The 14,153-nt window shown below is 41.8% G+C and overlaps 1 protein-coding gene across 1 annotated transcript in view; it reads left to right on the forward strand.

Annotated features, from left to right (window-relative positions):
- AOX1 (aldehyde oxidase 1) overlaps nucleotides 1-14,153 on the forward strand; it is a 64,849-nt gene that overhangs the window by 5,181 nt on the left and 45,515 nt on the right. Inside the window, 8 exon segments of the mRNA NM_001279815.1 lie at nucleotides 3,289-3,346; nucleotides 5,182-5,278; nucleotides 6,736-6,844; nucleotides 8,256-8,382; nucleotides 11,033-11,094; nucleotides 12,320-12,409; nucleotides 13,081-13,161; nucleotides 13,733-13,877. Of these exon segments, the coding sequence (NP_001266744.1) occupies nucleotides 3,289-3,346; nucleotides 5,182-5,278; nucleotides 6,736-6,844; nucleotides 8,256-8,382; nucleotides 11,033-11,094; nucleotides 12,320-12,409; nucleotides 13,081-13,161; nucleotides 13,733-13,877 (769 nt within the window).

Below are 14,153 nucleotides of genomic sequence, written 5' to 3' on the forward strand. Positions count from 1 at the left end.
GGACAACAGGAACCCTATGTGCTAATGTAGTGAGGAGTGAAGGGCCAGGCCCTCCTGGAACGGACCACTTCTCCTCTGTGACCTAAGTTCGAGATGCACAGGTCTAGTAGATGTTGATGACTGGGCATTTTTGCAAAGAAGGCAGATGATGAAGGGGCAGACTTGCCAATGACTTTGAATTTCTTCTTGAACTCCAAGAACTCCTAAATCAAATTTCATCTAAGATTCATTCTATGGGCTCAAAGAAGATGCCCGTTTGTGCTTCCCTCACACAGCAATTCTGCTTTCAGAAGAGTTTTGTGTTTTAATTTTTTTTTAATTTGAAAGGCATGGTTATAGAGAGAAGACAACATGCACACACACACACAGAGTGAGATTTTCTATGTGCTCGTTCACTCTGCAAGTGGCCACAGCCGCCGGAGCTGAGCTGATCTGAAGCCAGGAGCTTCTTCCAGATCTCCCACACAGATGCAGGGTCCCAAGGCTTTGGGCCGTCCTCGCCTGCTTTCTCAGGCCACAAGCAGGGAGCTGGAGGGGAAGTGGAGCAACAGGGATATGAACTAGTGCCCATATGGGATCCTAGCGCTTGCAAGGCAAGGACTTTAGCCACTAGGTTACCACACCGGGCCCAACACTTTGGTTTTAACAGGAGTTATGTTAGGTTTAGGCAGATCCAGGTGATGGCCAGACTTGGAATTTAGGGCATTTCTTTTCTTTTTTTTCTTTTTTAAAAATTAATTTATTCATTAATTGCATTGTATTACGTGACACAGTTTCATAGGTACTGGGATTCTCCCCACCCTTCCCCAAACCCCACCCCCATGGTGGATTCCTCCACCTTGTTGCATAACCACAGCTCAAGCTCATTTGGGATTCCCTCATTGCAAGCATATACCAGACATAGAGTCCAGCATCCTATTGTCCAGTCAAGTTCAATGACTTCTTAGGGAGACCCCCCTGGTCTGAAGGCAGAGCCAGCACAGTATTATCCTGATCAATTAAAAGCTCCAACATACCATCAGCAACAATCCAGGTACAATGAGGCTGATGCAGAGTCCACTGATTGACATAGTCCATCACTGAGTCTCCCCTTGTCCAGTATTTCGCTGTCAACATATAGCTGAGGTGGTTGGTTGATCTACTCCATCTTCTTTCTTTTCTTGGTTAATGTTCTGATTCCTCCATTTTGATTGTAGGGATCCCCAAAGAAACTTTGAAGTGTTCCCAGATCAGGTTCCTATATGTACTAGCAAGCACAGTGCCCACCTCATTCCATCACCCTAATTAGCTGGTGGTTGCAACCACTGGGTTGGTTCTATTCTCAGCCCCGACCTCCACTGGAACCAATGAGTATTGCAGTCCGGGCTCTGCCCATCACACACTCGACCCTCACCTAAACCAGTGGGAAGTGTGCTGGTTGGGTGCTGCCTTCCTAACAGGCACAGGCAGCCTCTCCTTGGCATTTTGTGTTGTGTACTGTTTTTATCACAACCGAACCTGGCCCACCCCACCCAGCTCCAGCGCTCGGACTTGCCAGTGGATGACGCGAACTGACTCAGCCTGGTCCGCCCGCAACCCGAGCCAAATGTATGCCAGTGGGACACTTTCCATAGCCTCTTCTGGGTTGTTTTAGGGCATTTCTTTTCAACAAGGTGCAGAAGACAATGCTGCAAATACCAGGAGCAGAGGCAGGTAAGTCTGCAGAGAGCTGTTAGAACTGTTCATGCATTAGATGATAAGGGCTCATCCCAGGCAATGACAGCAGAAGTAAAGAGTATTTACGGAATCATTTTGGAAGTGAAGATGGCAGAATCTGGTGACACTGATTTTGTTGGACTGAAAGAAAGAACAAGTCGGAAATAGCTCAGGTTTTTAAGCTTAAATGATGAACCAGCAGATCTTGGGGCTATGAAACAGGTTATGAAGAAAAGAGGAGAGAGCAAGTTTGAAAAATAAAGAATTTAATATGAGGGCCAATTAAACTGAAGATGCCTGGAAAGTGCCCCACATTTTTTTTCTCTTACACTGTAATATACATGTTCACACTCCTACCACACACATCTCTTCTATTATAGTGTGTTTGTACATGTTCATACTCCTACCACACATATCCCTTTCTGTGGCAGACTGCTCTAGGGCACACACTTGATCTTGGTAATTAGCATTTGCCTTATATTTCTGGAATAAGATCAAGTAGAATAGAAGGAGACAGGCCTAGAATAAGATCCTCACCTACTTCCCGGAAGAGAACATTACTATTGCATAGTGAAAGACAAGCTCAGTTTCTCTAATTGTAAATTATGCTTCTCTGTCCTGTGATTAAGAAAAATCCAAAATTTGTAAAAAAAAAAAAAAGAGAGAGAGAGAGAGAGAGAGGTTATGACTCTGGAAACATAATTGATTATGGTGTATTTCAGTGGCATTTCAGCCAGCTTGGTCCCTGGGCTCCACACCAGATTGCTGTGAGTGTCCTGGCTGCTTTGCTTCTCACTCAGAACATACATTTTATCCTCACCCTTTTGATTTATTTTATTTTTGGAGGGGGGCTGTGGTAGTATGATCTCACTCTGGAAACTATTTATTTGAACATGATACAACTGATCAATTTTTAAAATTTAATTTTACAGATTTAAAACTTTTTATTAGAAAAATTTGTCAATATAAAGGGAAAAGTTTTCATGTATTTCATAGGTGCAATTTTAAGAAAATAATCATGTTTCTGTGCCTTCCTTCCTCCTTCCCATTAATATTCCTCCTTTCTTCCTTGTTTTAAATTTTTGCAAAAACATAATTTCAGTCCTCTTTATAATCACAAGCTTAATGTGCTTCTAACCATTACATTCAACAAAGTAAAAAGTAGAAAGTCTGCCAGAGTATAAGCAAAAGCTAAAAGCGTCAATCAAATCAATTCCTCTGGCTTGTATTCTTGCAACTCTAAATTATATTCTTTCTCTCATTCTTCCTATCCACCTTTCTACTAGTTTCTTCTACACTTTCTACCTTTAGGCATTCTTGGAAAAAGTTAGTGAGCCAGCAGTGCTCCTGGTTGTAGAAATAACCACTGCCCTGGAGAATGGAATGGTTCAGGACCAAGGACAGTGACACAGGGGGCAATGGAGTGGGACATTGTGCTTGAGAAAGGATTTCTGTGTATCTCTGGTGTTCCTTCAACATGAAATCAACTCGTTAGTGTGCGTGTTCTTCAAAGAAGCAAAAGCTAGCCAGTATGAATATTATATTAATCCTCCCAAATTTAGGTGTATAACTCTTATTTTCTTTATTTCACAGGTGATAGAAAAACATGCTGATCCTGAAACAATGCTGCTGCCATATCTGAGGAAGAAGCGTATCTTTGCTTTGCTTTGTGTGTATATATGTACTTGTGTACATGTAGCTTCAGTGCCCTCATCAGATGGTGTTACAGATATCTTCTGCAGTCACATCAAGCCATTGCTGTGGTTTTATATTCCTCTTTGACAGAGCTCTGCATGTTAGTTTTATTGGCAGTGTGCAGTTCTGGCCATCAGGTGTTCTTTCTAGTGTCTATTTGAGCACCAAATCTGTTGTGTAAAGTAGAGGAAGTGATCCATGGGAGCTAAAGCAATGGATATTAAAAGGGTTTAATTAACCACCCACTAGAAATAAGAGTCAATATTTACACTCTATCTTCAGTGGTACATTAGGGAAAGAGAGCAAAAAAGTTTCCTGAAATAAAAGTAAAACACACACAAAAAAGGAGAAATTCAACTTTAAATTGTTTTATTAGGAAAATTTTCTAAGTAAAAGCCATCTAAGGAATTGGTTTTTAACCTGCAAAGGATAAACTCTAATGAGCTTCAAGAGGTGTGCAAAATACACACAGAATTATAGAACAACAAGAGTTTACCATAGAGCATATATTATAACTCCCCAAATGAAAATAACTACTTTGTGGATTGTTCCTGAAGTAGTAAACAATTTTAAGTTTTAGTAAACTGTTAAGAAAAAGAAGTTTCATTCTTTGTCATCATTTTAATTCAGGTTTTCCAGGAAGCAGACACAAATGTTAGGATTAAATGTGTAGGAGCTTTCTTAGAAGACATGCCTGTGTGAAAGGACATAGGGAAGACCTAGGTGGTCATCAGAACCCAGTGCATGTGTGGAAAAGAAGTGAGAGAAGACCTGATGGAAGAGCTCTACCCTGCTAGTGGGCGAAGGTGTTCTGAAGACCAAAGCCATTGGAGGATCGACTGGGATTCCATGCCTCTCCAAGGGCCAGGTCTTTGATGGGGAGCAGCACATGCAAAGCAGAGTCTTCATGAAAATTGGGATGTTTGATTTCAAAACACAGTAGCTAGGCTGCTTGATCAGTTACCCTCCCTGTGGGATGGCACCTGTGAGGTGCAATTCCTTGGCTTTCACACTCACATAGAGCAGTCCAAGGGTAGGAGGACTAGGACTAGTAGAATCAAATCACAACCAAGTTAATAGGGAACCCTTCCGAGCATCACCCTCATCAGCATGTACCTGCCTCCTCACAGACTTAACTAATTGAGTCCTACTCACTGCATCTGGCTTCTAGCAAAGAGTAAGAAGCAAAGAATTCTTTCCTTTTGAGGACACTTCCCTGTAGAGGTTAGATACTGGTCCATTGGCCAGCATTGTCAGCGCACCCTCTTAGCAGCAGAAGAAGCTGGGGAAGTCTCTTCTGGGTAGGCAAGTGTATAGCTAAAAATTGAAGTATCATTCCTAAGGAATACTGGAAGCATGGATATTTGAGTAAAGTCATACATAGTATGCTGCTGAAAAGCAGAGAAATGTGGCAAAAGTGGCCAGAGTGCTGCAACTGCAATTTGTAATTTGATGTTTTACTTTATATGTCAGCCAAGACACAAATAGAATGAGAACCAAGGTGCAGTGGTATGCATACCTTCGAATGTTCAAGAACTTAGATTATAGGCAAAATAATGTCAGCTTGTCTTTAAAAGGAGGACACATGATGTCACAAAAGGAAATCAAGAATGTGTGAGTTTCTGCACTTTACCTTCTATATTATAGTAGCAACTGAAATGTATATCACTTGATAAATATGTATTGAACTTCTGTATACATTCAAGAGTCTATGGTGGTACTGCTAAGATCAGGACTGTTATAGAAAGAGAATTATGAAAAACCCATTTTCTTTAACAATATTTCATTCAGTCCGACTCACGGGAACCAAGTATGGTTGTGGAGGGGGAGGCTGTGGTGCCTGTACAGTGATGATATCAAGATATAACCCCATCTCCAAGAAGATAAGGTACCTCCAGAAAAACCCAGAAGTGGCTGATTTTTTTTCACACCTGAGCTTTGGTTCATGCCTTTATCTGGCGAATATGTATTGAACATTTAATATAGGAAAGGAGCTGTGCTAAGCATTGATGGTACAATATGACCAGGACAGACATTATCCCAGAAATAGGAATGGCTTAGGAAAAATGGGTACCACAAATAAGCATATCACATGATTAAAGAATTGCCCACTCAGAGTTGAAAGGCTGCCTGACTCCCCCTGCTGTCGGGGCAGGAGAGGCAGGACTAACTGATGATAGAGCACTGTGCCACCATCACACTCTGATGCAACTGTCACAGCCTCCAGACCAGCTCCTTGCTGGCACTGGAAACTCTGCGTAACATATAGTGGACACTCAACAAGTATTTACATCTATTTAAAATAAATATCCTTTCAGTGTTCGTTTTGTATATATGTATATATATGCATGTGTATGTATTTATGTGTATATACATATGTATAAACTTACTGTACAAACTGCTTAAAGGCCTGCATATTTTTAATTTCTCATTAGTATATTTTCAGAATCCTCTAATTTCATTGTTATGTTTGTTCCAGCATTTGGGTGTACCAAAATCAACCCCAAAATACTGATCACTTGTATTATTTTTTTAGCCTTCCTTGTTCTGAGCCATACATCAGTGACCATTCTTACAGATATATTTATGTTTATTTCTATGACCTGAGGCAGAATGGCAAGGTGAAGGAGTATGTGCCTTTGACAGATTTGTATGTCTGGAGTATCTCTCGGCTCAGAAAGAGCTCAGCTTCCATTCTTATGAGCAGCAGTTGAGTTTTGCTTTTCCAAACCTCTGCAAAGCACACATATTGTAATTTTGAAAACATTTCTATTTTCCATGATGGAAATGGAGTTTCTCATTTTTTTGATTTGAATCTTTCTCAATTTTTGAGATTAAACATCTGTTTGATGTGTTCTTTGGCAATTAGTAGTTCTGTGTGGTGAACTTATTTTTGCTTGGATAGCCTCTGGCAGTGGCTTTGTGGGACTGAGTTCTGTGTTCCTGTTCTATTGCCACTGCTGAAGCATGATGCCAGGTTCACTTTACTGCCTTAGCTGTCCCTGGCCCATTCTCGCCTGGAAGCTGTTGATGGTGGGTGGTCACCTGTGACTACAGAACACCAGCCTCTCCATTCGAGAAGAGCAAGGTTAATGGGCACCATTCTGGAATTCTGATTAAGAAGCCTAACTTTAACCCGTCACTGCTACTTTAGCTATGACCCCCAAGTAAATCGCTGTGAGGATTAGGTTCTCCTGTAAAATAGGTGGGAGCTAAGGATGAGATATGTGTTCAAAGCTTGAAGACCTTACACCAGACTTGCCCTATTGGGTGCTCAGGGAATGCCCTGTACTCCCACCAGATGTGATGTAATTTCCCATTTGTGCTTCTCTTTGCAATCTGAAGACATTACCCAGTGAACGCCTGTCTGACCCCCATCTGTTCTGTGTATGGCGCTGCGATCACCACCGTGGAGGGAATAGGAAGCACCACAACACGTCTTCATCCTGTCCAGGTACAGGTGCACCTTTTCCCACTAGGGAAACCAATAATGACACTATACCTGAGGCTGGGAGAGTGGGCAGCTGGACCAGGCCGTCTGGTCACTGTTAATAGATAGGACTGATGTAGTGGGATGTGTGGGGGTTTAGTCACTAATTTCTGGGGAAGATGCTTTTGACTTTGTCTTCTTGAAGAAAGCCTTAACATCACTGCTGCCTCTATTCTGATGTGATTAGAAGGACCTATCTGTCTTACATCTTCCAAACTCATAAAGAAATAAAAGTTGTATGCCATGAAGGAATTTTTTTCTTATTTTTTTCACACAGTGGAGAATGACACAATTTTGAAACTGAATGAAAATCTCAGCCACCAAGAAGATTACTTACTAAACCTTGAGTTTACTCCTAGGAGGGTAGGAATTGTCAAGGTATTCAGAGGCTTCTCTCCCAAAGCTATGCTTTGCTAGAACTTTTGCCTGAAGCAAAAAAGTGTGTTCAGACTCCTCACCTGTTCAAATCCTGTATCCACTCCCTACAAAAAATGTCCTTGCTACCTATTTGCGTTAGTCCAAGTTAATGAGGATCACTTTGAGAGAGAGGACGGAAGAGGGAAACAGAGGAGGAACATAGCAAACAGCCCAGCTATGTATTCTGTAGACTGGAGAGTATGTTGGGTTCTGTTTGCTTTCTGTGAAGCCTCAATGCCCGGTCCTAGAGGAACAGAAATGTGCCAGCAGACCTTTAAGACACTCAGCTGTCCACAGCATACATTACCCTTTCATTTGCTAACTGATACTGAGCTCTCATGGTTACAATGTCCTCAGAAGACAGCTTCCAAAATGTGCTTGTCCTTGGAGCTGCACTCCCAAGAGAAATTGCTAAGGGAAAAATCACATGGGCAAGTAAACACAAGAGTTCCTTGTTGATTTGGATGAACAGTGGAACTTTGTAAATTGTTGTGAGCTGGAGCATAAAGGGACCAGATAGGTAAACGATACTCAGGATTGCTTGGACATTTTAAAGCTTCGTTTCTCAACTTGCATAATTTAGTTCATTTCTCTGGAGGTATTCCCTTTTCTCAAGGATTCATAGTGTTGACTGCATGTTGAAACCATCCCAGAATCTTGAAAAGACATATGCCTCTATCTCACTCCCAATAATTCTGGGGGTGTTTGTCTAGAATATTGCTTGGGCCTGGGAATTTTTAAGCTCCCCTGGTGATTCCAAAGGCCAAAAGTCTCTGCCTCCAGTGGGGCTCAAAAGTGGAGGACATTTGTGCACGGTAAGCATCTGGGCAGAGAAGGCTTCATCTCCAGCTTTCATGTGCACACGAGTCCTCCTGGGGTTCTGGCTGAAACACAGGTTCTGATGCAGTGGGTTTGAGTGGGATCCAGGAGTCTGCCTATTCAACCTCTGTGCTTCCAGGAGAGGATCGCCAAGTACCATGGCACCCAGTGTGGCTTCTGCACCCCTGGAATGGTGATGTCTATGTACACACTGCTCAGGAACCATCCAGAGCCCAGCCTGGATCAGCTAACGGATGCCCTTGGTGGTAAGTTGTGTGTGTGCGTGCACACACACACACTTATTTATGTATTCTATTTGAGAGGCAAAGAGAGAGAAAGAGAGAGAGAGAATGAATCACTCCCACCTACCTATCTGCCGGTTTACTTCCCCAAATGTCCACAAGGCCCCAGGCTGGGAGCCAAAGCCCCAGGCTGGGAATTCAATCCAGCTTTTCCATCTGAGTGGTAGGAGCAATTACTTGATCCATTTCTACTACCTCACAGCATCTGTGTTAGCAAGGAGCTGGAATCAAGAGCCAGGGGTGTACCTGCTGCAATGGCTCAGTGGCTAAATTCTCACTTTGCATACACCAGGATCCCATATGAGTGCCAGTTAGTGTCCTGGCTACTTACTTCCCATCCAGCTCCCTGATTTTGGCCTAGGGAAGCAGTGGAGGATGGCCAAAGTTTTGGGACCCTGCACCTATCTGGGAGACCCAGAACAAGTTCCTGGCTCCTGGTTTCAGATTGGCTCAACTCTAGCTGTTGCACCCACTTAGGGAGTGAAGCAGTGGACAGAATATCTTTCTGTTTTTCCTTCTCTCTGTAAACCTACCTGTATAATAAAAACAAATAAGTCTTAAAAAAAGGAGCCAGCGGTAGGTATTGAACCAGGATTTCTTATGTGGGACATGAATATCTTATTTGACATCTAATCACTAGGATAGCTGCCCATCCTTGTGTATTTATTTTTTAATTATGGTGATGACAATCGCAACAGTTATTGTTGGACATCTCCCCTGTACCACACAATGTAGTAAATGCTATTCAAAATGTCTTATCTAACATCACAAAACCTTGCAAATATGATAAGTAGTGTCATAACCCCATTTTATAAAGTTATTTAATCTGTTATGCTACCAAGAAGTGGATGAGTTTGTTCAGTCTAATATGGTTATCTAATAGGGATTCAAACCCAATACACACATTGCATTTGACTGGTATATTTTATTTCTTGCATTTATTTTAATCTTTAAATCTCCTTCTTTTCTTTTTCATCATTTGCTTGTTTTTAGCCAGGTTATTCATTTGCTCTTGAGAAGGGATTGGTTGCAGCTACACATTTCTTGCTACATGTTCTCTAATTGGGTACGTGCTAGGACTGCCATTAAGTGTTGCAGAGCTGTTGATGAATACAGCATAAAGGCAAAGAAACTGAAGTCATTTGGTGTTGCTGGTTTCATATTGCTGACCTTACCCAAAGACTGTGTATGCATGGCAATGTGCAGGCCTTTCATTAACAAGATTCCAAGCTGTTTAAAACCTAGCAGGATTTTATGTCCTATTTCTGGTGAAACTCTCCCTGTTTCATTTGTGTTTGCCTCTTGCCTCTTGAAGATTTTACTTCTGTGCTAGAAAACATGAACCTAAAGTTCATATGTGCACTTCCTGTGCAGAAGTGTCCAAGGGGAAGGTGAGCAAATGAATGTAGGGGTATAGCTTACCAGCTGTCCTCCACCTGGTTTCTCTTAGGCCCCAGTGTGCATATGCTTTCGCAGCTACTTCTGTTGTGAACAAGTGACAACATTTAGAGTACTGAAAGGGTATCCTGGGACCCATCCTCAGTGAGCTTGTCTCAGTGGCTTTGTTTTTCATTAAGACCTCTGATTTGGGGATCAAAGAAGTGTATGGAATCCCTGTGAGAGAAACACTGGCTTCAGGACTTAGGAAAAACTGCTTGCGTTCTCGACTGCTTCTGAGGTGTCGTAACTACTTTTGCTGCTATGTGGTGCTTCTTATCTGTCAAATGAAGTTTAACCTTCTGTTTCTCCTTCTCTCTCTTGCAATAAATCGATGGCTGCCACAGTAAGTATTAACAATAAAGTCTTTTCCCCCCATTTGTAACAACATGGGTGAATCTGAAAGATGTCAACTAGGTGAGATGGGAGAGCACAAGCAGCATGATCCCACTGGAAGCAGTCACACTTGCAGAAGCAGAGAGTTCCACAGTGCTTGCCAAAGGCCAGGGAAGGGAGAAATGAGGAACTGTTGGTCAAAGGGTCCCCAGTTTGGCTCCACCAGAAGAAGGGGTGCTGGGGATCAGTAGTACAGGGTAGTGCCTGCAGTGGTGAGGACTGTATTGTATACTTCAACATTTGCTGAGAGTATGCATCTTCAGTTAAGTATTTTAACTAAAGGAATAAATGAATAATTGAAATAAATAAATGGCAGGAGAAAATTTTTAGAGGTCATGAATATGGATGGCATTGACTAGGGAGATGACTTCAAGGGAATATACCTCTCCCTGAACCCATCAAATTGTATATATTAAGTATGTATAGCTTTTTACTGTCAATAATACTTCCAGAAAGTACTTTTTTTTTAAAAAAATAAAGTTTAGCTTTTAAATGTGACTGTAGAGGAAGTTTTTGGCTTGGAATCATTATGTTATTTATCTGTCACATGCAGAGGGCATAAAACTAGTTACAAAAAGGAAGTGCCAACGGCTGGGTTTTAAAATATGCCTCAAGACTCAATTGAATAGTCCAAGTTGCTGATGAAAAAATACATGACTTTGTAAATTAGACTGAAATGCCCCAGATTCCTTCTAAGAGGTATTTTATCCCCATCATAACTTTGGCAGACTGTGTCTATCTAGGTTGCTTGGTTAACAAGCTAGGTTTTTTTTTCCCCCAGGTAATCTGTGCCGTTGTACTGGATACAGGCCAATACTTGATGCATGCAAGACTTTCTGTAATGTAAGTAGAAGGGATCATGTGGTTGACTATACTTTTTCTCCAGTGAAACAAAATAGGGATTGACAGATACAGTTAGGAAAATAACCTTCGCCCCTAATACAGGACTGCTGCTTATCTCAAGCTCTCTAGCTGTGGTTTCCTGCTTGATTGTATCCAAGACACTTACCTTCCATTCTTTAAGCTCCAGTGGTAATCCCCCAATGAGCCCTAAGTATTTAACTGTTGGTAACAAGTCATCATTTGCAAGTGTTCCTTCTTGTCCTGTTTGTATGGATCTCACCAGTACCTCTTGCAGCCCTCTCTGCACATGTGCTGTGCATATACATGGTTGCAATGTAGCACAACTTCCTGTTTGCTATTCCGCCTTTTTAAAAAAAAAATTATTTATGTATTTGTTTATTTGAAAATCAGAGTGATGGAGAGAGAGACAGAGACAGAGAGAGAGGAGAGAGAATGTGTCTTCCATTTGCTGGTTTATTACCCAAATGGCTGCAACAGCTGGAGCTGGGACTGGCCAAAGCCAGGAGCCAAGAACTCCATCTCTGTCTCCCACACAAATGGGTAAAGACCCAAGTACTTGGGCTGCTGAAGCTGGGCTGGAAGTGGAACAACCAACTCCTGAAGGTTCTCCGATGTGGGGTGCTGCCACTGCAAGTATAAGAGATAAGCCATCAAATCAGCACATCATGAAACAAAAGCAGAATAATGAAAATGAAACTTGTTAATTACAATATTAAGTATTATTTTACCTTATATTCATATTAACAACAGTTTAATATAAATTTTGTGATGTGGGAATAGTTTAAAGGAAGACAAGGATCTGAGAACTGTAGTAGCTCAGGGATAGCTTTAGGATTTGAACTGTCCTTTACAGATGATAAGATTCGGAAGAGACCATTTAGAGAAAAACTTAGTGAGGGATATGAGGTTCATTGTGAGTTGTTGTGCTTATAAAATGTAGAGTATTACATGTAAACATTTAGTTTCTATTAACATTTAGTATGTATTGCCATATGCCAGCCTCAGTTCCAAGATCTTCAGGGATTTTAATTTATTTAGTAATTGCTGCTTCTCAATGTTTCTTACAAGTGCATTTTTAATTAGTGTTAGTTTAGATATGTTTAAACCCTGGTGACTGTTTCATGCTTTCTAGTAATACTGATTCTCTACTATATTTCAGTAGAGTCAGCAATAGATTCGTGATGTTTGTTTTTTCACTCATTAGGCTTCTAACTGCTGTCAAAATAAAGAAAATGGGTTTTGCTGTTTGGATCAAGGAATAAATGGAATACCGGAAGATAAGGAGGAAGATAAGGTTAGTGAAATGAAAAGTTGTTAAAAGGTTTTCTCATGACATATAAAGAAGCCAACTTACTCTTAGGAAGAATGAATGGCTACCCAAATTGGCTAATTTGAATTGTGTCAAAATAATCCATCTCCCATTGTCACTCCATCTCGAATAAGTCAGGAATCTACTGGCAGCTATGAACTTCCAGATGGTAGTCCCATTGTTGTACATCCATCTGCAGAAGAGAATACACATTGATCCCTACCGTCTCTTACTTTCTACTTTCAGCTCTCTCTCTCTCTCTTTTATAAGGACCAGGAGCAAAATGATAATGTCAAGGAAAGGGAAGCCAGGCAGGGCTGGCGATAGGAGGTGGGCAGTGCAGAGAGCCAGCCTCATTCAGCTGCACCAGGTGCTGCTGATTGAAGTCTCCCCTATTGGCCCAGACTTTTAGGAGAGTGTGCAGTGTGTGGAGAGTGGCTCAGAAGCCTGCCACACCTGCATTGAGCTCCTGGTTACTGCGTCTGTGGGCCAGCCCCTGATTGGCTGCTCCGGGATCCTAGCTGACCACTGACGCATTCATCTGTTCGTTGCACATCTGACTGCAACCCTAGCTTCTCTGGACCCCTTTCCATGGGGGATTGTAAGTGCTTGGGCTTACTTGTCGGTGCTAACTTCTGATACTTTCTCTTTTTAAGATAACTTCAGACCTCCTCCCGGAAGGAGATTTTCTGCCGTTGGATCCAACCCAGGAACTGATATTTCCACCTGAGCTCATGGTAAGGAAGGCAACGTGAAGGTCCTCTTAGAGAAGTTTGTGATAAAATCAGTGATTCCCATGTGAATTCTCCACAAGCTAATTGCTAAGTAGGACATGCCTGCCAGTTATCCTCTCTCAAGATCTAAGTGGTTTAGACTGAGAAGGTGGAAGAACGAGGGTACGGTCAGCACCAGGAGACAGCTGAGCTGTCAGGGGCAGCTTCTTGTGTCTGTGCAAAGTCATGGAATCCCAGCACATGCAGGAGTAGGCGTGCTTTCTAATTCCACTCTCCTGTGTTATTATGTAAAAGTGATACTACTTCATCAAGCGTGTCAGTGTGTTTGTATACATTAAAATGAACTCCTGTGAAAGAGAGAGATGAAGTAGTCTCCAGAGGAGCAAACACTATCATATTTTTATCCTCAACTCTGATTCCTGGTAGAGTAGTACTTTTTAGGTCACTTTCATTTCTTTTTTCTTTTCTTTCCTTTTTTTTTTTTAAAGAATATTTGTGTTGCCATTTTCTGTCCCTACAATAAAGAATAGAAACAGGTGGTGATGTCATGACATCTCTGTTGCTTTTTCATTAGAGAATGGATGAGAAGCCACTCCAAAAGACCAGGGTTTTTGTTGGCGAAAGAGTGACGTGGATTTCCCCAGTGACCTTGAAGGACCTTCTGGAAGCCAAATCCAAGTACCCACAAGCTCCTATTATCATGGGGAACACCTCTGTAGGTATGTAGAACCCCAGGGAAATAGGAGGAAACTGAGGAAAAGAGCTTGAAGGAAAAATGTTTTCTGTGTTTTCAGGAAAAGCAAGTCAGGAATAGTTTTTGGATGCTACTTCTCCAGTGTTGTTCAAGAGCTTAATAAATCCCTCTGACTCAAGTGTTACACTCCACAGCAAACTAGCAGCCGAGACGAATGTCCTGTGTTCCCAGGTGGCTGGGGATAGAACTGGGCCTCACATTTGAAATTGCTGTTTCCTCTCTTTGCGGTGTCTAAGTGGGC

This window comes from Ochotona princeps, chromosome 5, assembly GCF_030435755.1.
Source record: "Ochotona princeps isolate mOchPri1 chromosome 5, mOchPri1.hap1, whole genome shotgun sequence".
NCBI classification, from domain to species: domain Eukaryota; kingdom Metazoa; phylum Chordata; class Mammalia; order Lagomorpha; family Ochotonidae; genus Ochotona; species Ochotona princeps.